Consider the following 24,262-nt stretch of genomic DNA (forward strand, 5'->3'; position numbering starts at 1 on the left):
TCAAGTGGACCCAAGAGCCAGAATAATCTGTAAATTACAGATAAAACTATGGCACTCCCATATTCCTAAATTTTCAACACTTACTCATTCTCTTAAGATTCAGATTAAAGTTGTTATTAGTTGGTTCAAAGCAACGCACAGATTGGTTCCGACTCCCTCATCTTCTGCTACTTTGTTTGAGTGAGAGGAGGACTTAGTGAGTAGGAAAGAGAAAATCTAGCGTGTTTCAGATGATGTGGACTTGGGTTTCTGGGTGAGCCATCGTGCTATTGAGAAATCACAAATGGAACTCAGGAAAAGATCTAGCCTTGCAGAATGTTCAGTACGTGGTGTTCATCTGGGGTGCAGAATTACCTAGCTCAAGTTTGGGCATGGTAAGTTCAACGTCTGGGGTGCATTTAAGGGATGGCCTAGTAGGTAGGTCTGAATGCAGAATTGGATCTCCCGGAGAAAGTGTGGGAACACAAATGAAAGAATACTGAGTAGCCTGGGTTTAAGAATAAACAATCATTGCATTTCTCAGTAAAGTAAAAATTGAGTCCAAGTATTGTTCCTCCTTACCATGAAGATACCTGTAAGTTTAATTTGTCATTTTAGTTTACAGAGGAAGTATTGCATAGGAGCTAATACAGGTGTTAGGGTCAGACCGCATGGGACTTTAATTTTTCTGCTGGAATTTGCAAACTGAGTGACGCTGGGTATGTTTTTCACCTTAATTTTTTTTTTTTTCTGAGCTTCCATTTTCTTCTTTCCAATGTAGGAAAATAATCACATACCTAACTGATTTGCAAGGCTTATCTCAATGAGGTTCAAAGAAAAATAATCTTACTTTATTTTATTTCCAACTCTAGCCTTTGATTGGTGTAGAATTTCCTTTCTGTTAGTAAATGAGAGCTTGGCAGGCTCCTATAGCTTTTTAATTTCTAAGAAATTTCTTGTTACTCTCATTAAGACTCCCGTTCTGATATTTCAACTGTTTCAAATCCAATAGTCGCACATCGTCACACATTGTTCCTCCCCCATCTCCATTCCTAACAAATGTCTGTACAAGAGTACTGCAGAGCGAGAGGGGAGACATGTCTGTCTTTCTTCTTCCTAGCTCCCTCACCCTTCTCATCTTCAACTATCTGGCTGAGGCACAGGCTAAAGGAAAAGGAACAGAAGTTTATATGTATAGCTGTGGAAATTCAGAGTTCTCTTGACTTTTGCTGAATTGCCGTGAGTGGCAGGCATTGAAATAATGGTTCTCACGCAGAGGTCACAGTTACGTGAGCAGTTTGGACTCTTCTCCAACTTGTCCTCGTTGACTCATGCCAGGAGGTAATTCTTGCAACTCCACTAGATTTTACCTCCCTGACGGACCACCTAGCCCATGGGAAACATACATTCTTGTTCTGCCAAGATGTGAGACAGCAGGTGTGATCTTCTTCTCCCCTATATTTCTGCTTCTGTCAAAAGTTGCTCCAGCTAGACCCTAGCCTATGAAGTTCTTCAAGTAGGAAGCAGGCAGCATTCCTTTTGCTGACATATGCTTCCAAAGCCCTGGGCATGGGTGTCCCAGAACTCCCTGGTCGCATCATTCCAGTTCATCTCTGTGACAAGTTCCTAGCTCCAATCCTTGTGGGAACCCACAGCTTTTAAAACTGGTTTCCTTAGAGAACACCCAACCAGGATAGAAATTCTCCTATTCTAAGACTTCGTGAATTTTCAGGTTTTTCTTAATAAAATGCTGTTGGGAGGTTGTGGGTGAAATTTGAGGCACAATCTTGGTCACTTAAGTTCCACATGAATGTACCTAATGTTTGTCTTTAGAATTTTACAATTTTTCTTTACCTATTTTTCTCAACTGTAAGGTTTTGACTAAAATTTGCAGGCAACAGGACAAATTACATCCTGTTATATCTGTAATAATGTTTGTTTTTAGGGTTGTCCTGGAGGTTAAAGGCAATAATGCATGAAGGACCAAAGTAGCCTTGCCTCTTGTTATTATTTTTTTTCTACTGTTTCACAAAGCAGTGACAATCACATGACCTTTAACAAATGTATACTTCTCTTACTATAATGTGGAGAGAAAGTAAATGAAATAATGATAACTGTCTTATTGCAGAGTTATTATTAAGAACTGAGTATCAAGAAGTTCTGCGGAATATATGAAGTGAAGAATTTCGATCTGTTGTCTCCCTATTTGAATGAAAAGAAACAATGTAGAATTTAGAGTTAGAAAGAGTGGCTGTACTTGTCAGCCCCTCCTGGTACTCAGTTATTCGTTACATCAGTGTGTACAAGGCACGCAACTGCTCTGTTATAGACCGAATGTTTGTGCCTCCTCCCCCCCCCAACTACAAATTCATTTACTGAAAACCTAATCGCCAAGATGGTGGTATTAAGTGGTGGGTCCTTCAGAAGGTGGTTAAGTCATGAGGACAGAGCCTCAAGAATAGGATTAGTTCCATTATAAAAGGGACCCCAGAAAACTGCCTTTTCCCTTCTCCATGCGAGGACACACTGAGGTGCTGTCTATGAACCAGCCAGTTGGCTCTCACCAGATACTCAAAATGTTAGTGACTTGGTCTTGGCCTTCCAGCCTCTAGAACTGAGAAATAAGTGTCTGTTGTTTATAAGCTACCCAGTCTATGATATTTTGTTATAGCAGCCCAAAGGGACTAAGACATGTTCCAAAGTTCAGATCACTCATCTATAAAACAGAGGGACGGGGACAACAATACAAATTCATTTTGAAAAATCAAGTGATCAATGTTTCTAAAAACATTTTTAATGGAATATGAATGATTCTACAATTTTAGAATGTTAGAGCTCCAACAGTCTTGGATGACATCAAGTTCTCCGCAATCCTTTTATAAATGAGCAAATGGGAGTCCTAAATGGGTGAAGGACATGCTCAAGGTCATATGACTTGATCTTAATCCAGGGCCCATCAGACCTTGGCGTTATGTAAGTGCCTTGAAGGGGAGATAACCTTTTCTCATTTTAAAAGAACACCTCAAATGCCTTTAAAATGCCTACTTCCTTAATTTCTTTCTACAAAAAAAAAAAAAGTACACACTCTCCCTAAGGTACACAGAGAGTGTAAATAGAAAGATATTATCCACATTAAAGGAACAGAGAAGGGGAAAGGTTAATTTTTTCTGAGGCTCCAACATCCAAGCATATTTAAGAAAGGTTATTATTAAGTTGTTTTTGTTTTTAATTCAGCCGTAGCCTTTTGCATTTGCCATGATCGTATTTGTCTGTTTATCTCCTACTCCTGGAGGAAGGTGACAGTGTCCATCTATTATTTCCAGTGCCTAACACAAAGCGGGCGCTCAATGACCACCGGTTAGTGAACGCACTCAACCAGCAAAGGATTTCCAATGCTCTGAGTCAGAAGCTGTTTCTATTCCTCCATTGTTTGGCCCACTGCCTAGAAGTATAAGCCCCGTGTTTCATTCCCCTGAGACCATCAGTTTTTCAGGGCTTGTCGGTCACCATTTGAAAGGCAGGTTGCCCTGGCTGAGTACAATTCCTCATCAGTAGAGGCTGGTTTATAGGGCCATTCTCCAGTCAGGACAGGAGCTCAGAATAAATATCTGCATGAAAGAGACACCAGCCAGGATTCTAAGGTGAGTTCTGAACATGAACAAGGGAGGGAAGCATGGCAGGCAGAAGCCTGAAAGTGCAAAAATGGAAAGCTACTCATGGACTCACCACAGTTCTCCTTCTCCACCCCCTGTTTGCCTTTAATTCTCATGGGAAGCCAGAATAGCCCCAAAGTAGGCATCCTTGGTCTAGTAACATTCAATTTCTATGTGTACAGTTATTACCCTAGATCTGGAAGCCACCATAAACATTATCAGAGTGCCAGTTAAAGGCAAACAACCTAACAGTTAAATCTTGGGCTGCCAGTCAAGCCTTTCCTAGTTCAAGGTTCACTCTTCCAATGATACAAGCAAGTGGGGAATAATTATTGAGGATAATTTATAAAGATCTCGGAAAGTCTGCTAGTGGCCTAAAGAAATTTTCCACAAACATGTATTATATAACCCAATAAGGAATTTGAGTTTGCTCCAACAACAAATTCAGAGGTAAAGGGAAAAAAAAAAAAAAAAGAGTCTTGGAAACTGCACTCTGGGCTTTAACCAATAATATACATATAAGATTGTGGCTAATGTAAGTTTAAAGGAAGGTGAATTTCCTGATGAGATCGGTTTTGTTTTAGGGGTTCAAGGTAGAATGATTGACACCAGATGTGATCACAGTAGGACAGTAATGAAAAGCTTCGTAGACACCAGATAGAGCAGATGAACAGTGACCACCAACAGAGTTAATATAAGCTTATTTAGCCAACTTTTGTAGTGTGCCTGCTAATTGGTATCGTCCCAGGCAACATACTATTTTCCAAAGAAGGGAACCCCTTCCTCACCCCTACCAGCAGCATAAATTCGGGGAACAACAAGTTTCTGGTTATTTAACTGTTGGCGCCCTTCTGTTCTGGTGACAGTCCTTCTAGCTGTTGTTTTTGATCATCAAAGAGATGGAGAGGAGGCATTTGGGAGGCAGAGGCTGGGTTAGACTTCCAGAAAGACAGAAGAAGTTGAGGTAAGGGAGAGGAAAAGAATATTTGGAGGGGAAGTAAAGACTTCAATAAAATATTTAGGAAATTTGCTTTTTGATATTTGAAATAGTTACCTCACCCAGCTCCTCGAGAAAACTTTAGCAAAATTTGCATCGTGGATCAAAGACTTGGCAATGATATTTGTGGCTTTGGTAGGGAGGGATGAAATGGTTTCTCACAGTCTACAAACAGGCCCAAGGTGGGGAGGAAGGTTCAAAGTGTCCTATCAAATGGGTTACACATCTATTATCTTACTTAGTCCTTGTAAAATTGGATCAGTCATTGTAACAAGCACTTGGCAGACAAGAAATCTCAAACTCCGAAGGGCTAATTGTTTTGTTTTAATTAATAGCTGGACAGCAGCCTAACTGCAGCTGAAACACAAGCTCACCTTACTTTCCAAACCTGTTGCCAGATTTCCCAGATCTGAAGGCTTAGCTTCAGCCTGGCTGGCACAACAGCTATGCTCTTCTTACTGTGTCCCACAGCAGTCCCACTTGTCACCACTCACTAACAGCAGGGACTGTACCACTATGGCATTCGTGGTCAAGAAAGCGCGATAAAGAGAAAAGACATTGAGCTCTTTCTGAAATTTAAAAAAGGTAAAGCTGATTGATGCTATTTTTCCACTTAGGAAAACAAATAAAATATATACAGAAAAGGTTTGGGGGGGCGGGGAAGAAAGTCTCACTGCCCTTGCAACTTTTCTCTAGGTTTGAAATTGCTTCACAATTTTCTTTAGAAGTACAAAGAAATATAAAGTAGTGCCTGTGGGGGGAAGTACTCAAAATGAAGAGGACTGAGACCCGTTACTATTTCAGTGTTTGAGATTGTCATTTACTATTTTGTTACTAGCTGACAACATGAGTGAATTAGTCTTTTTCTGACAGATATGCATTATGATGTACTTGAAAAATATGAATATTATTTTATGGGATAAAAATGGACTCATAAGATAAATTATAAGCAGTGATATTATTATTAATATTGATAATTAATATGATGATGATGATGCCGTTGATGAAAATAAAATACTATAATTAAGATTTTTTAAATCTAGGGCAAATGTTTTGCTTAATTATAATACAGGAGGAAATGTTGCTACTATACAAAAGATGTTAGACTACAGTGAAAAGAGAAATTCTAGGATCACCGAAAACATCTCAAAACTCCACAATAAAATCACACAGGGTGAAAAAAATTCAACATTTTTGAGAAGTTAAGCCCTGAAGCAAATAGATAATTTGTTGACAGTGGGGCCTAAGACCTAAATATAAACATGTCTTCTGTACAAGTCTCAGCTTTGCTAGGGAGATGACCTTGAGCCTAGTATTTAAATATTTTTAATCTTTTTTTTTTCAAAAATCCAAAGGAAGAATGGCAATGATATAATACCTATAATAATCAAATGGACTAATGCACACAAAGTGCTTAGAACAATGCCTGGCATATAATAAGAACTCAATAATTCATTATTTTTATCAAGATGAATATCTTATAATAAGATTGTAGAAATCAGGAATCATTGCCTAATTATACCATTATTTCATTTGAATTAATTTTGAATGACTACATTTATCATATATTGTTATGCTGGATAATTTCATAGAGAAATTTGGGAGAAAGGTGTTTTACCTAATAAATAAATTCAGATGCCTCTGATGAGAAAGAAGCTACTTTTTTCCTATAAATATGTAGGATATATATATAAGAATATTTTGCAAAATGGTATCACCTTTCTTAGTCCAACCATCTAAATTGCAGCTAATAGTGATAGCGTTGCTATTTACATTATTGTAACTTGCAATTGAGATCAGCGTAAATCCCAACAGAGAAGATGAAACAATAGATAGAGTAGACCATACTGTCTGAATAAGAAGGAAATAACTCAATGAATAGAGAAAAGTGACTCTTTTCTTTTCCCTTCTCCCCCTCACCCCATTCTGGTAGGTTGGACCAAATGTATTTCATCAAATCTTGCACAACACCTGCAATCCTGATAATAGAGATTTTATTTCCGAAAGTATAAACAAATGAGGTCACTCCTAAAGGGAAATATGGCAAAGTCATACTAGAAGAAACACCAAATGTTATTACACTTGCTCACTTAATATGCACTACGGCTCATGTCTACCCTTGCACCTTTCCGAAATATCCCAGGTAAGTCCGTTTTTTTAACCAGTCTCAGAGAAGTAGTTCTCTCCATAATTCAGGAGAAAGTTCCTACCCCTGGGGAGGCTCCAAGCATGGGACCAAAGAAATACTCTTCTCTTACCTCCCAAAATAAAAGGCATTTCTCAAGTCCACCTCCACCCAAAGAAAAACTGATGCCAATTGATAACCTGCTAAAATTGCCCATAAGAAAGAGGCCAAGACTGGATAAAAAGTAAAATTCCCAACTACACAAATTTGTGTTCTAATTTAAGAGGACAGCATTGGCCCAAACTCTATTAATGTTCTACTTTAATATGCAGATATCATAATTAATTGGAGTTTTGTGCTTCGTTCTCTCATTAGCGCTCTTCCCCTTCCCCGGCTGTTCTTCCATGCTCCAGCGCTAAATCGCTAACAGCTGGTAGAACATGTCCACAACGATACTGCATTGGTCCCTCTCTTCCAATATCTTTAAAAGCAAACGTACCATTTTCTTATTTTATTCTCCAACATAAGTTACGACACAATCAATCACCAAATCATGGAGGACAGAGACCTCAGACTTCTCCACTTCTCTTTCTCAACATGCACACTTGATGTGTCATTCAGCCTTCAAATTTGCCCTTTCACTACAGGGCCACACACGACTTGAATCTTGGTTCTTACAATTTCCTCCCTGCAGTGCTTGAATTGTTTCATCTCCATTCTCTGGGCTTCTATTTTGTCTCTACTCAATCCATCCATTGCAATTCAATTTAAAATATTAGTATATTTCTCACTTTTCCTGAACTTGTGTTTGTATCATTTACAGAACCATTCAGCATCTGAATTAGACTATTCTTCTGGTCTTATCTCAGCTCCTCTCCTTTCAAAGTTATGCATTTACTTTCTAAATGGCCTTGACTACCTGTTACACATTTTACCAACTTTTTCATACCTGGTATCTGACTCCTACCTTCTTTTGATTATTCAATTCCACTCATTCATTCATTTATTCATTCATTAACTTATCCAGGTATTTATTCAAATAGATTTCAATAAATGTCAGTGAATGCTAGGCACTGATAAGGCACTGGAAATTTAAAGGTGTAAACCAAAGTTCCTTCCTTTTAAGAAGTTTGGTGTTGACAGAGAGAAAGAATATTTCCGAAATGCACTCTAAAGGGGCATGGCAGAGCCATAGCTGAGTAAGCACAGGGGGACACGCGGTCCATCCTGGAGATGTAGGGAGGGCTATGTGGGAAGTACCACGGAGGCACAGGCCTCACGTCACATCCAGGGTTCCCCCACTTTTCCGTTGGCAGTCATCAGACCGGATATAAATATTATTTCCTCAAATGCACTGTAATCTCCTCCAGAGCAAAGTCTGTGTCTCAATCTCATGTCTCAGCATTTAGAGTAGAATCTGGACCAATGATGGGTCAATACTCTTTTATTGTTGAATGAATCTACAAAATAATGAATCAGAGGTTCAGATGTTATCTCGGGGAAAATCACACCACATGTGAGGTAATGTCAGTATTTTGACCGTATCATTAGATAGAAAAATCTATAATGATAATGTTTCCAGTGTGGGTCTCAAGAGGAAGTTAAAGCTAAGAGATCAAGTAAATTGCTGTTGCCAAAAGTCACATAAGAAAGTTTCCATGCCACAATTTGAACTTACACAACAAGCTAGCACTAGGGCCCATGTTTGACCATGTTTTGAAACTATTTTACATGTGCATATGTTTATACACACACACACGCATGTATATGTGCATGTGTATGTGTAAGTTTATACACTATATGAAACTATGAAAAACCTATGAATATGAGAAAAATGGGTTTATGAAGAAATAGAGAAACTAAAGACATATACAAATAAACTATAGCAATTATTCGGCACATTGCTAATATTCTCTGAAAGGAAATGAGTATCTGCCAATATATTTTAAAATAAAGACCTAAAATAAATTATTTGTAGTTAAATATGTATTAAGATTACAGCTTCAAATTATTAGTAAATTAGAATTATTAATATTTTTTTCACTGATGAGGAAATGTAAGTTACACTGAAAATAGCTTGAAACCAGTAGGGAACTGCTCTAGAACCCTATAGGCATAAAGGAATATTTCATCCAAAGATAATGAGAAAAACATACCAAGTCACATTTTTAGAGTCACTTTACCTTCACAGAAGGTTAGGCTTTAATGTGGATTACTTTATGTCTGGAATAGAACATGTAAGTTGTTGTTAAAAGAAAAACTAGACCCAATTCAAGGTAGGCAGTGGAAAGTTTAGCACAATGAATATAAATGCCAACCCTGACATTTCGAACAGAAAACTATCATATTTATTTGTATAATTGCTACATTTCTCCTATGTTAAGGGTTCATAAATAGTTCAGATGGAAATAACATCTGGATCTTTTTTTTCTAGAAAACGTGGAAGCAGACCAAAAGAAAAACAAAAATAAAAGCAAATGGGGCTGGCAGAGTCAGAAGCGCGATGGAGAGCCTGGAGACGCCGACAGCCAGGAGGAGCAGTGAGAAGGGTGTGGGAGACACACGCCAGGGAGTCGTCAAGGAAAGAGGTATGCAACCACTGCGGGTACATGGAAAATGCTGAGAAGGAAAGGGTGGCAGGCAGAAGCCGGGGAAGAATCCAAGAGAATAACAAATGGAACGGACTAAGTGGCAATGAGATAAAAGGTAAAACAGCTGTCAATCAAAAATAAGCACGGTTGTATGACTGTTTGCACGCTCCCGTCCTTTAATTTAAAATGGAGATGTAAATACAATTTGAAAATTATTTTTAAAAGAAAGTTACAAACACATGCAACAAAACCAGGAATAATTTTCTCACCAGTTCACCAGTTATCTATGGCAGAAGGTCATAGTAAGGCCCATGGAAGCCCTTCACTGCCATTGTCATGACGACCGCCTTCTTTCCCACTTCCATTGCACAGCGATGGACCAGTCTACAAATTCTACTTTGTTTGCCCGCCAAGTCTGCTACAACGCTCCTTTCAGAGCGCATCAGCAAGCACGATAGAGTCTAGGGATGTTTTAAGGTAGCACTGATTTTCTATATCACAATTCTCCCTGAATCACTTAAGAGAACCTCCTTGGGGCTTTGAAGTGCAAATTTCAGAAGAAAAGCTCGCAGGGAATAAAACTGTCTTCTGATTTGGGTTCTGATCAATACAGAACAGAAGTGACCTATTTATGACTAAGATGTCCTCCTGCTTAAAAAAGTCAAGTTCAGTTCTTCTGTGGGTACATGCCTTGCTGATTGCGAAGAGTCCTACTATATTATAATCACTCTGTAATTCTGGGGATAGTCTGGTTGAAGTGAGGTGTCTGAAAGTAGCTGGAAAGGGAAAATGCCATAAGGAGGCAGAATTTCAAGCAAGTCAGCATAGCTGTGAAAATGGTGGGAAGCTAGCCAAGTGAGCAAGCAAGAACAGACAGCAGAGCTCTTCCGAAGCAGTGGCATCGGGCAGATACCCCGTGGAGAGGCAGAGGCTTCAAGATGCCAGGTTCGACAAACAGCTGTTATTACCACAAACAAACAGACCACCATCCCAGTGCACGTCTCTGGGAAGGATTGCAAGTCATTACGTTGTTACGCTGTCAGCCATATTTATGCATACTGATGGCATTCACACAAAATCAAATGATATATAGAGAGACACATGCATACATCCACATAGGAAGAGAGTATCAATCTTTGTGTAGGAAAGCCACGCCGAAATGATCGGCTGTTCCGCATTTTGAACACAAGTATTTTAAAAATCTGAACTGATGGACTCAAAGGATTATGTGCTTCAACCCAGCAATCAATTCATACATCATTTGTTTACTTTCTGTATCACTCCCCAAATTTCAGAACATTTTTAAAAGTTAGTTATATGCCGAACTAGATTCCTTTTGCTCCTGTCACAAATTATCACAGATTTAATGTCTTAAAACCAGGAAAATTTATTATCTTACAGTTCTGGATGTCAAGCCTGATATGGGTCTTACTGAGTTAAAATCAAAGTGCTGGCAGGGCTATGTTCCTCTTCTGGAGGCTTTAGGAGACAATCCATTCCTTGCCTTTTCAGCTTCTAGAGACTGCCCACCTCCCTTGGCCCGTGGGCACCTTCCATCTTCAGAGCCAACAATGGCCACTTGAGTCTTCCTCACATCGTATCATTCTGACACCGATTCTTCCGTTTCGCCCTTGGGGACCCTGATGATTACACTGGGCCCACGCAGATCATCTGGGATAATTTCCTTGTCTTTGGATCAGCTGATGAGCAACTTTAATTCTGTCCACAACCTTCGTTTCCCTTTGCCATGTAAAGTAACATATATCTAGGTTCTAGATTTCTGAATGTAAAAAGTAACCCACCTTTGTGGGCCATTATTCTTCCTACCATGGTCTAACCATGGTAGGTTAACCATGGTAGGTAGCCACAGGCCCACCAAGATTCAAGTCCATCCCGTGTGCAAAATACATTCATCCCATCCCAAGGCACAGAAAGTCTCAATCCATTACAGCATCAACTCAAAGTCCAAATCCCATCAGCTCAACTTCTGAATCATTTAAGTCAGGTATGGATGAGGCACTGGGTATACTCCAGTGGCACAAGTTCTCTCTATCTGTGAACCTTTAACCCAAGAAACATCTTACCTGCTCCAAAAACACAATGGTGAGGCAGGTATAGGGTATCGTTTATAGAGATTTCTCCTTAAAAAGGGAGAAGGTGGAAAGAAAAATAATTCCAACAGTCCCAAGCAACTATTAAATCCATCTGGAAAATTCCACCTGGTTTCAAAGCCTGGAAATCATCCTCTGTGATTCTTAGCTCTACGTCTGGGCTCAAAGCCCCATCCTCTGGGCTTGGGGTTGTGCCCTCTGCATCAGCCTTCCTTTTTCACGAAAGGTAGACCATGTCCGCAGTGGAGGAGTTTTATCAGCAGGTTTCTCGCCTGTAGACATTTGGTGGTCTTAACCATTTTCTTTCATGTCATCCTCTCGCCTTCGGTTCTAGATGGCGATGTTTCTGCTGATACAACAACATTCCCAGCAACCTCGTGAGTCTCCTGTGGATGTCACGAGATTTGCCCTATTAGCCAAAAGGCTCCTCCACGGGTCTTTTCTAGATAATCCCATCTCTATTTTGGGCTTCTGCTGCGATGACTGAAGAGATTTGTGAGTCACACACTTAATCATTAAAAGAACCTTTTGTGAGACTGAATATTTTGATGTTTTTATCTTTCCATAGGATGAGCAAAAGGTTGCCCAGCTCTACCTTCCTTTTCTCTCTAGAGCATGTTTTTCCAACCCCATCCCAAGATCCCTAAATTTCAATAGGCAATGAATCTCTTAATTTTAGAATCATCTGTCATCTAACAAGTCCTTAAACCTCAATGACTTTTGGTTTAAAAAGTTCTTCCTTTAATCTGTCTCTTCCCTCTTTTGTCTTCCTAAAGCATCAAGAAGAAAGAAGGCTGAATCTCATCACTTTGCTTGGAAATATCCTCGGTTAAATATCCAAGTTCACTGCTTAAAAGTTCTGCTTTCCACATAATTCCAGGACACAATTCTGCTAAGCTGTCTGACACAAGAGAACAAGGATTCCTTTTCCCCCTGTTTCCAAATACATGTCCCTCATTTCCTTCGGAGTCCTCAAAATTGGAACCTTCCACATTCACATTTCTACCGGCGGTTTACTTACGATGACATTTATATTCTTTAAAGCATGTATGTTTCCATGCAATGCTCCTCACTTCCCCGTGTGTCCTCACTGGCAAAGTTGTTAATATCCATATATCTATTAACAGTCTGTTTAAGGCAACAGAGGCTTTTTCTATCATGCTTTTCTTCAAAATTCTTCCAGCCTTTGCCCACTGCCCAATTGCAAAAACCATATCTACATTTCCTAGATGAGTTTTTACAGCAGCATTCTACTTTAAGGTAGGAAAACCTGTATCTGTTTCTATCACTGATATAACAAATTACTATAAACTTAGACGATTTAAACACCACAGATGTGTGATATTACAGTTCTTAATGTCAGAAATCTAAAATGGGTCTCACTGGGTTAAAAGCAAGGTGATGGCAAGGCTTTTTTTTTTTTCCCCCTTTCTGCAGGCTCTAGGGAAAAATCCATTCCTTGCCTTCTCCAGTTTTTAGGGGCTCCCCACATTCCTTGGCTCATGGTCCTTTCCTCCAACTTTAAGGCCAGAATTGGCCTTGGATTCTTTCCTACATCATATCACTCTGACATGGACTTTTCAGCCTCCCTTTTCCACACCAAAGAACTTTTGTGATTCTAGATGGCCCTCCCAGATAATCCAAATGAAGGTCCCTGCATGGAAGTAATGTGATTAGCATCCTTGATCCAATCTATTATCTTAATTCTCATTACCGAGTAACCAAATATATTCACCGATTCCAGGGATTAGGTCATAAATATCTTTTGGGGGGGGAGGGGAAATTACTCTGTTTACTACAGTCTATCTGATTTTTATTATCTTATAAACTATAAACTCATTGTATGGAGGACAGAATCTTGTATATACTGTATTTCTACAGTGTTTATATACAGTACATATATCTTGTATATACTGCATCTCTACAGTACATTTGTTGAATAAATGTAGTGGCAAATACAGCCTAGTGGAAATTGCTATTCTGTGCATTCACTTTAAGAATAGTTGTATGAGCTATACTTAAGTAGCTATAATAGCATATCAATTCTAAAATAGGGAAACAGTTTTGGTTGAGAAAACAACACTGTGGGTTGCTTTCCTGATAATTCCTTGATTTTATGCATATAAATAAAATAACAATAAGCCTCAAATTATATGCAAATTGTTATGGAAGAAAATGTTTTGAAAAATTACAGTTAGGTAATAACATCTTAGGCAAAATACATCGGATGTTTATAATTTGAAACACATGCTTCTTCAATATGCAATGATAAGTTAAATGGTAGAGTTTTCTAGAGTATTTTACCAAGAAGCTTAATGACTCCAGATACCCAGAAAAAACATGACAGTGCAAAATGAAGACAGAACATACACATTATTTCTTTCTTTTGTTTTCTTTTTTAAATGTTCCTCTTGCTTAAATGATATAATTTCTCTTTAGAACTATGTAAGTGAAGAGTGGACGCTGGTCCTTTGATGCTGGGACTACTGTGTGGTTGGGTACAGAGGGGATGTTATTAAGACTGATTGAGGCATGGCCTCAGCTAGTCCATAATACACATTTGTGCAAAATAGTAAGTGGTATTGATTTCAGGATACAGCTCTGCCCCAGGGCATCTGAATGTAAATGGGATTGGCCTTTCCTTCTCCTTCAACTGAGTGTCCTTAGGGTACACAACTGCACACAGCAACCCTGGAGTAAAGGATGGTGCTGGAGACTGGAAGCAACCGGCATCAGAAGAAAAAGTCAAAGAGACATGTGTTAGGAAGAAGGAATAATTGTGGGATCCCGAAGACAGAAACTGTGGATTTCCCTTGAGTATTGAGCATGTGAGCTTCAGGTTTCAAGTCAAGAAAACATTATACACACAACTGACCATGTCCATCATAGCAGATATTCGAGAACAAGGAATGAATCACATACTTCAGGCTCAGATAGGTTGAAAGGGCAGAGTTTTATAACAGAGGTAGAAGGAGAGGAGACAAATCGTTGCCTCTTTGGTCATTTTGAATCGAAAGATATTTCAAACATGAAAAAGATGAATTTTTAAATTCATACACCAGTTAATTAAACTTCTTAATATAACTGTACTAAAAGGGCTTGCAGTATGTGATGTAATTAAAGTCATAATCTTGACCCTTTGAAGAAGGTGTCTCAGCACAATGGTTACATAACAGATAAACAAGCAGTAGGTTAACTTCTACACAGCGTCATAAACCTGGGCGGCAGATTTTATCTAGACCTTTGGTATCTTCATCTTTAAAATGAAAAGGCTGAATGAGGTGAACTCCAAGCTCTCTTTCAGAGCTAAAGAAAATACACGTCTACAACAGAAATATGCCGGAGTCTCCATGCGGTCGAGTCCCAGATGTACCATAGTCAATCTTGTGTGCCAGCAATTAACCACTAAGTAAATATAAACAACTTAAAAAACACTTTTCTCTGCCTCTCCAGGAAACAAGAAGTTGAAAAAGGCATTCTTTCTGTACAGGAAACTTCTTAAAAATCTTCCTTCTCCTTTGTTACTGCCTTCAGTATTCTCTGCACAGATGGCAGCTAATCCTGGAAATCCTCTCTCCCACTCTCAGCTTCTCTCCTGAACACCCACCAAGACCAAACAGCATTTTGTCTCTCTCTTTATTCCCCATCCCTCCCCCTAAGCCCTGTATTGTAATAGGTTAGATGAACCAAGGCATGGGCTGGCTGCATGAGAGTAAGAGATAAATAAAACTGTCTTCACATGAGCATGTTGGTGTCCATTACACACTCAATTTTGTCCCTGCAGTGACTCTCAAGTTTTTAATTTTAATTTTAGTTCTTAAAAAATAAGCCCCAAAAAGAAATATGAGAGGTGGTTCAAGATGGTGGCATACAAAGACCCTGAATTCACCTCTTCCAAGGAATATCAAATCTATAGTTACATACAGAACAATTTTCTCTAAAACTACCTGAATGGCTCCTCTACAACGAAGGATACTAAGAGGTTTGAGGAAGCAGAGATACGATTTCACCAAGCAGGTAAAGCAGGAGGAATCTCACAGATACAGAATGGATCAGTGAGGAATGAGAAGTCTGAGCCCTACATTAGGCATCCCAACTCTTGGGACCTGCACTGGAGAGATGAGCCTCCGAAACACCTGGCTTTAAAAATCAATGGGGATTATATCCAGGAGACCCAAACGTTGTAAGAAACAGGCATCCAGATCCAGAAATCCCAGAGAATTCCAAATAAGATAATTCCAAAGTGATCCACACCATGACACATTACAGTTAAATGTCAAAAGGTAAAGATAAGAAAGAATCTTAAAAGCAACAAGAGAAAAACAACTTGTTACATACAAGGGAATGCCCAGGAAACTATGAGCAGATTTTTCAGCAGAAACTTTGTAGGCCAGAAGAGAGTGCCATGATGTATTCAAAGTAGTGAAAGAAAAACAAAACAAAAAAACTCTTCTAACCATGAATACTCCATCCAACAAGGTTATCATTCAGAATTGAAGGAGAGACAAGTTTTCCTTAAAAACTGGAAGAGTTTACCACCACTAACCTGGCCTTATAAGAAATGTTAAAGGGACTTCTTTAAGCTGAAAAGAAATAGCATTAATTAGTAACAAGAAAACATATGAAAGTAAAAATCTCTCCGGTAAAACTAAATAATAGTAAAGGTAGTGAACTAACTACTTATAAAGCTAGCACGAAGGTTAAAAACAAATTTGGTAAAAATAACCATAACTAAAACAATTAGTTAAGGAATACACAAAATAAAAAGGTGTAAAAGGTGACATCAAAAACAAAACATAGAGGAGAGTATATACATACAGTTTCAAAATGCATTCAAACTTAACTTGTAGGGCACCTAGGTGGCTTAGTCGGTTAAATCGCTGGCTCTTGATTTTGGCCCAGGTCATGATCTCAGGGTTGTAGATCAAGCCCCTCGTAGGGCTCTGCACTCAGCATGGAGTCTGCTGGAGATTATTTCCCCCCCCTCATCCTCTCCCTCTGCTCCTCCTCCTGCTCACACAGTCTCTCTCTCTAAAATAAATAAGATCTTAAAAAAAAAAAATTTAACTTGCTATCAACTTAAAATAGACTGGGATATATGAACTGATATATAAGCTTTATTGTAACTACAAAGCAAAAACCTAAAAACAAAAGATACTAAAAATGGAATCTAAACATAACACCAAAGAAAGATATCAAACCACAACAGAAGAGAGCAAGAGAAGAAGAAAGGAATAGAGAGGAACTACAAAACAAATCTCAATAAATTTAAGAAGATTAAAAACATGTCAAGCATCTTTTCTGACCAAAAATGTATGAAACTGAAAACCAATCACAAAAAGAAAACTGGAAAAATCACAAATATGTGGCAATTAAACAATATGCTGCCAAACAACCAATGGGTCAATGAATAAATCAAAAAAGAAATAAAAGAATGCCTTGAGACAAATGAAAGCACACCAAAATCAAAGGCATGCAGCAAAAGCAGTTCTAAGAGCTCACAGGCCTATCTCAAGAAACAAGAAAAAACCTCAAACAATCTAACTTTACACCTAAGGAACTAGAAAAGAGGACCAAATGAAACCCAAAGTTAGTAGAAGAAAGGAAACAAAATCATAGTGGAAACAAATGAAATTAAAAAGAGGAAAGATAAGTGGTTCCAAAGAGCTGGTTTTTTGAAAAGATAAACAAAATTGATAAACATTTAGCTATGCTCACAAGAAAAAAAGAGTGAGGGATCATACAAATAAAATCTGAAATGGAAGAGGGGAAGTTACAAGTGTCCAAAGGAATACGAAAGATCATAAGAGACTACCGTGAACAATCATACACCAGCAAATTGGACAACCTAGAAGAAATAGATAAATTCCTAGAAACATACAGTCTTCCAAGATTGAATCATGAAGTAGAAAATCTGTATAGACCAATTGCTAGCAGGGAGATGGAATCCGTAATCCAAAACCTCTCAACAGGAGTGCCTGGGTGGCGCAGTTGTTAAGCGTCTGCCTTCGGCTCAGGGAGTGATCCTGGCGTTCTGGGATCGAGCCCCACATCAGGCTCCTCCACTAGGAGCCTGCTTCTTCCTCTCCCACTCCCCCTGCTTGTGTTCTCTCTCTCTCTGGCTGTCTCTCTCTGTCTAATAAATAAATAAATAAATCTTTAAAAAAACAAAACAAAAACCTCTCAACAAAGAAAAATACAAGACCAGATGGCTTCACTGGTGAGTTCTACCAAACATTCAAAGAAGATTTTAATAGCTATCATTCTAAAGTTCTTCCAAAAAATTGAAGAGGAGGAAATGCTTCCAAACTCATTTTATGGGGCTAGCATTACCCTGAAATCAAAACCAGACAAGGACACCACAAAAGGAAGGAAAGAAGGAAGGAAGAAAGGAAGGAAGGAAGGAAGGAAGGAAGGAAGGAAGGAAGGAAGGAAGGAAAAATTTCAAAAGTAAAAGCCATTATCCCTGATGAACACAGATGCAAAAATCCTCAACAAAATATTAGCAAATTGAATTCAATAAAAATGATCAATATACACCAGGATCAACTGGGATTTATTCTAGGAATGTAGGATGGTTCAATGTCCACAAATCAACCAACATAATATACCACATTAACAAAATGAAGGATAAAAATTATATGATCATCTCAAACAGATGCAGAAAAAGCATTTGACAAAATTCAACATCCACTTATGATAAAAACCTCTCAACAAAGTAGGTATAGAGGGAATGTACATCAACATAATAAAGGCCATCTATGACAAACCCACAGCTAACAGCATACTTAACGGTGAAAAGCCAAAAGCTTTTCCTCTAAGATTAGGAACAAGACAAGAATGCCCACTCTTGCCATTTTTATTCAACATAGTGTTGGAAGACTTAGCCGGAGCAAGAAAAAGAAATAAAAGGCTTCCAAATTAGAAAGAAAGAAGTGAAACTGTCACTACTGGAGGGCAACATAATTCTATATACAGAAAATGCTGAAGACTCCACCAAAAAACTGTTAAATGAACGCAAATCAATAACAAAATCTGTTGTCACTAACAATCAGATTAAGAATCAAGAAAACTCTTAAATTAAGAAAACAACCCCATTTACAACTGCTTCAAAAAAAAAAAAATCCTAGGAATTAGTTTATCCAAGGAGGTAAAAGTCCTGCACACTGAAAACTACAAAACACTGATGAAAGAAATTGAAGAAGACACAAATAAATGGAAAGACATTCTATGCTCATGACTGGAATAGTTTATATTGTTAAAATATCCATATTATCCAAAGTAACCTATAGATTCAATGCATGCCATATTAAAATCTCATTGGCATTTTTCACAGAAATAGGACAAATAATCCAAAAATTCATATGAACACAAAAGGTCCTTAACAGCCAGAGCAAAGTTGAGAAATAAGAACAAGGCTGAAGGCATCACCCTCCTTAATTTCCAACTACAATGCAAAGCTATAGTAATCAAAACGATATAGTATTGGCATAAAAACAGACATACAGATCAACAGAAAAGAACAGAACAGATAGCCCAGAAATAAACTCATGCACATAAGTCAATTAATTTATGATAGAGGCAAGAATATACAATGGGGAAAAGATGGTGTCTTCAATAAATGGTGTTGGGAAAACTGGACAGCCACATAGAAAAGAATGCAACTGGACCACTATCTTACACCATGCACAAATATTAATTCAAAATGGATTAAAGACTTGAATATATGACCAGAAATCACACAACTTCCTAGAATAAAACATAGGCAGTAAGCTCCTTGACATCATTCTTGGCAATATTTTCTTTGGCTCTGACTCTAAAGGCAATGGCAACAAGTGGAAAAATAAACAAATGGAACTATATCACACCAAAAAGCTTCTGTCTGGTAAATAAACCATCAACAAAATACATAAAGAAATCATACAACTCAATAACAAAAAACAATCTGATTTTTCAATGGGCAGAGGTTCTGAATAGAAATTTTTCCAAAGAAGACATACAAATGGCCAACAGGCCCATGAAAGATGTTCAACATCTCCTCAGCAGAGGGAAATGCAAATCAAAACCACAATGAGATATCATCTCACATCTCCAAGAATAGCTATTATCAAAAAGACAAGAAATAACAACTGCTGGCAAGAAAGCATAGAAAAGGGACCCCTCATGCACTGTTGGTAGGAATATAAACTGGTGCAGGCACTATGGAAAACAGTATGTAGGTTCCTTAAAAAATTAAAAATAGAGCTATCATAGCTAGCAATTCCACCTCTGGGTATTTATTCAAAGAAAACAAAACCACTAATTTGAAAATATATGCCCCCTATGTTCACTGCAGTCTTATTTACAATAGCCAAGATATGGAAACAACCTAAGTGTCCATCAATGAATGAATGGATAAAGAAGATGATATAGATGTGTGTGTACGTGTGTGTGCATATATATATTATATATAATAGAGACGATGAATTCACTGACCATGCATACACACATACGTACACAATGGGAATACTCCTCAGCCATAAAAAGAACGAAATCTTATCATTTGTGACAACACGGATGGACCTTAAGGGCACTATGCTATGTGAAGAAAATCAGCCTTAGAAAGACAAACACTGTCTGATTTCACTTAGGTGTGGCATCCAAAAAAACAAAACAAATGAACCAACAAAGCAAAACCCAATTCACAGATGCAAAGAACAGTTTAGTGGTTGCCAGAGAGGAGGGAATTTAGGAGGAGGGGTGAAATCGGAGAAGGGGATCAAGAGGTACAAACTTCAAGTCATAAACAAATGAGTCATGGGGATGTAATGTACAGCATGGTGACTCTAGTTAATAATAATGTATCACATATTATATAACTTTATATGGTGATGGGGAAACTAGACTCGTTGTAATCATTTCCCAGTGTACACAAATATCAAATCATTATGTTGAACACCTGAAACTCTTATGATGTTCCGTGTCAACTGTACCGCAATTAAAAAAAAAGAGGAAATATGATGTTTCCATACATTTTCTATTTGACAGCCTTTGCTGGGCTGAAGTTGGACCATCTGGGGTCTACAGTGTAAAGATAATAGACAACACAATGCTATCTGAAGTTATTCAATCTTTTATTTCTATGTGAAAAATAAAGTAATCAAAGTCCTTCTTTCAACCTCAGCCTTTAAAACCTTTTATTCTTTCATCTTTTAGAGCAAAGTTCAAATTAAAATTTAGTTGTTGAAAAAGTGATATAGATGGATAGATAGATGTGTGCATTTTTTTTTCTTTCTTACCAGAGAATATATTATAACTCTGATTATGTGGAGAAGAAAATGTAGTAACTTTCAATAGGGTTAATATTCGCACATGCATTCACATTTCAAATACAAAGAAGAAAAGCAACATGCTGGATAATTAAAACAGCATCGAGTCCATGACAATATTTTACCTAAATAATGTATTTCATTTAATATGCACAGAAATCTTTTTAGAACACTCAATTTAAGTCACTGCAGTATATCACTTCCACTGCCTTTGATGTCAATCAGCTTGGAGTCTAAGAGGAAGCTAGGAAATTGGGTAGAAGGTTCCTGAGCACTTTGAGCTCTCAGATGAAAGGTGCTGTTTAAGTACAAAGTATAATAATCTCAATAACAACTCCACTCACTTACATGGGAATACCTGACTCTACCCCACCTGTTTGGTATTTTGAGGCACAATCCTTAAGTTAAATTTCTCTAATAGGGTGTATATAACATTGTTTCATAAAACAATGAAAGGCATTTTTTCTTTCAGGAAAAAAATCATCCGAAGAGGAAGATTTCATAAACATTGTGTTATATGTCAGTGACTAGCTGAAAACGTCTCCACTAAGAAGAAAAGTACAAGGCTAACAAAAGATACTTGTTCCTAAAGAAACTGAAAGGATTACTTTCCCCAAGAGTAGAGCATCCTAGATGTTTTTCTTCCTTAATATTGAATAAAGCCCCTTGTCATGCTACTGGACTGGGGATATAGCAGATGTTACATATTTCCTTCTTCACTTATATTTTTCCAGTGGTAAAGAAAACTGAGGCATATAGGCAGCTGGCTGTAGGGGAAAATTATTGTCTACTTGAAAAGCATTCTCAGTTTGAGTAAAAAAGAAAATGTGGATACAGATAAATGGCATTCCTCTGCTCCAAAAATTCATTTGTTTCCCAACTATAGTATTTCTCTTTTTTGATTTTTTATCTTAAACACTGTTATTTACATAAGTGGTATCAGAAATGTAGCACCCTTTTCAAAAATGAAAGCATTACTAATAATGCTAATACATTCTCACCGTATCTCCATCCGGGCCCCTTCAATTCCTCCTCATTCTCCTCCACTCCCTACCTAGCTAGGGTCATCATTACTCATTTTTCTGCAATACAACTGATTTAAATCTTTCTTTAAGATAAAAAAAATGTGCCTATGAAGATGAGAAAACGATATTATTTTATTACAATGAGCACTTTTATACGTTTTCTCATTAAATTATCTGCGGGATACCAAATTGTCCATCATGTAACTTTTACCATTTTCAATGATTCTGAACTCCTCCCTCTTCTCAGAAGCGGGAGCGTACTGCTGATGAGACCCCACAACACAACTCTGTTTACACAGGAAGAAGAGAGGTTCCCTTACAGACATCACCCTAGAGCCTCCCATCAGGGCTCCGGGTCCCTTGGTCCTTCTTCAGGCCCCACCCTTGTCCTTGGCTTCTGCAAATCACAGGTGAGACCCAGCCGACTGCTGTCTGTCTACTGCTCGGCCTCACCATCCTTACCCATGCTCCACCATCACCCCCCTGACTCACCAGCGCACTGTGGGCCTGGGTACCGACGCAGTACCAAAGATAACCAGAATGCACGAAATAAAAGGCGAGGACTAGTCAGTGCATCTGGAGACAGAGGAACTACCCTTTAAGAGCGCGTCCGAGGCATCTTTTCTGGCCCTGCGTTACTACCGCGCATGTCCACAGATGACCTCTGGGTTGCTAGCTCCCATCCACTACCGGTCCAGAAGCATCGCTACTACAAACACAGGAGTCCAAAATGAAAAGGCTGTTTTTAAACGTTGTGTGGGAAGAAAAGTCAAAGAGACTCAGGTATTAAGAAACAGAAACAAATTTGGAGACAAGAGTTGGCACGGATTAGTGGCCCGGTCAGGCAGGATGAAAGCAGAGACCGGAGAGCGGAATTGCCCCATGGCAGTCTGAGATGTGGCGCACCCCTGAAAAAATGACCCTTGCCCTGGAGATGGATCATTGTGTACCTTGGCAGGGTGCTAGCCCACAGCACGCGTGTAATTAAGTGCTAATATTTGGACTGACACTCGCTATACGATCTTCTCATTATAAACCAGATACCCGTGTATGTGTGTTTGCTTACAAGAAAAACTGAGCTGTGTGATTCAAAGGATTCTTACTGAAAATGCATGTAGGTTTACACATGTGTATATGTGTGTGTGTGCGTGCGTATCAACGCATACATGTGTAAATGCATAGTCAGTTGTTTTAGCTTGGTTGTTGCGATACGTTCCTAAAAGTGGGTGCATTCTCAGTACGCTGACGTCAAGTTTCTTTTTTTTTTTTTAAGATTTTATTTATTTATTTATTTATTTGACAGAAAGAGAGACAGCCAGCGAGAGAGCGAACACAAGCAGGGGGAGTGGGAAAAGAAGAAGCAGGCTCCCAGCGGAGCAGAGACCCCCATGCAGGGCTGGATCCTGGGATCACAGCCTGAGCCCAGGGCAGACGCTGAAGGACTGAGCCACCCAGGCGCCCCTGCTGACTTCCAGTTTCTGAGACTATCCCTGAAGGTCCAGATTTCAGACTGAAGTAAGCTCACACACATAATAAAAATCACCTGGTCTTCCCACTGCGTCTCTGCTTTGACATATTTTATGCCTTCCAACGCAAACACTACAACCCCCACACGGAGGCCTGGACCCATTTAAACAAACTAACAGGGAAAAGTGACATCTTCCAGGTATTAGTTTTGCACATCCGCCCCCAAAATCAGAGCGAGAGCAGTTGTAATTTAAAAATCTCTGGGACACTTGTTCTCCCAATAAACTGTAACAAGGCCCCTTTGCTCTTAAAGAACACATGATCAAATTAATAAAAATAATAGCATCCAAGAGTTGAGATCTCATATGAAGTGAAAAAGCCACAGACAGGCATTGGTTGGCAAGCAAGCCATCTTCGAACAACCCTATGTGGTGGTCAGTATCATCCCTATTTTATAAATTAAAATACCGAGGCACAGAACATTAAGGATCATGCCAGAGGTTTACAGCAAGCAAGAAATAAGAAAGCCAGGACTGAGGCCAGATCTGTTCCAAAACCAGTGTTCCTCGCAGCCACGGTGGGGTTCAGCTCTGGATGTGATCTGATGGGCAGGGCATTCCCCTCTGAAGTGGGGTCCACTTGGATGCCCTGGGGACTGCAGCAACGCTGTGTAATTTAAACCAGGAAGTTGACTTCGGGAACTTTACCTCTTCAAGTTCCCCAAATCACCACTTGAAGCGCCCAAATCAAAATTAAGCCCAAATTAAACTGAAGCCTGCCTGACTCCCTATTCCCTAAATGCCATCTAAATTACTACTAATCCCTGCCCCCTTCCTCTTTCATTAACTAATTGGCTTCCTCAGTACTGCCTCTTTATGAAATGAGCTGTGGATTGTGCCACTCAGGCAATGGCCTTGGGCCATGGAACGTCAATGTCTGCAGTCATGGAAGTTTTACAAGTCTCCCTTTTACGGTCCTCCTGTTCCTTCATATGCCAAGCCCAGGC

At 38.8% G+C, this 24,262-nt stretch overlaps 1 protein-coding gene across 8 annotated transcripts in view; it reads right to left on the minus strand.

Moving 5' to 3' along the window:
- Window positions 1–24,262, minus strand: part of NETO1 (neuropilin and tolloid like 1) — a 122,385-nt gene that overhangs the window by 86,718 nt on the left and 11,405 nt on the right. Inside the window, exon 5 of one of the 8 annotated variants that reach the window (XM_019801808.2) lies at window positions 11,672–11,805. The exons of the other annotated variants lie outside the window; for them this stretch is intronic. Within the exon in view, the coding sequence (XP_019657367.1) occupies window positions 11,762–11,805 (44 nt within the window). The 3' untranslated portion in view covers window positions 11,672–11,761. Of the gene's footprint in view, window positions 1–11,671; window positions 11,806–24,262 lie in introns of those variants that run through there. 8 annotated transcript variants of the gene reach the window in all.

Source organism: Ailuropoda melanoleuca, chromosome 14, assembly GCF_002007445.2.
Source record: "Ailuropoda melanoleuca isolate Jingjing chromosome 14, ASM200744v2, whole genome shotgun sequence".
Classification (NCBI taxonomy): domain Eukaryota; kingdom Metazoa; phylum Chordata; class Mammalia; order Carnivora; family Ursidae; genus Ailuropoda; species Ailuropoda melanoleuca.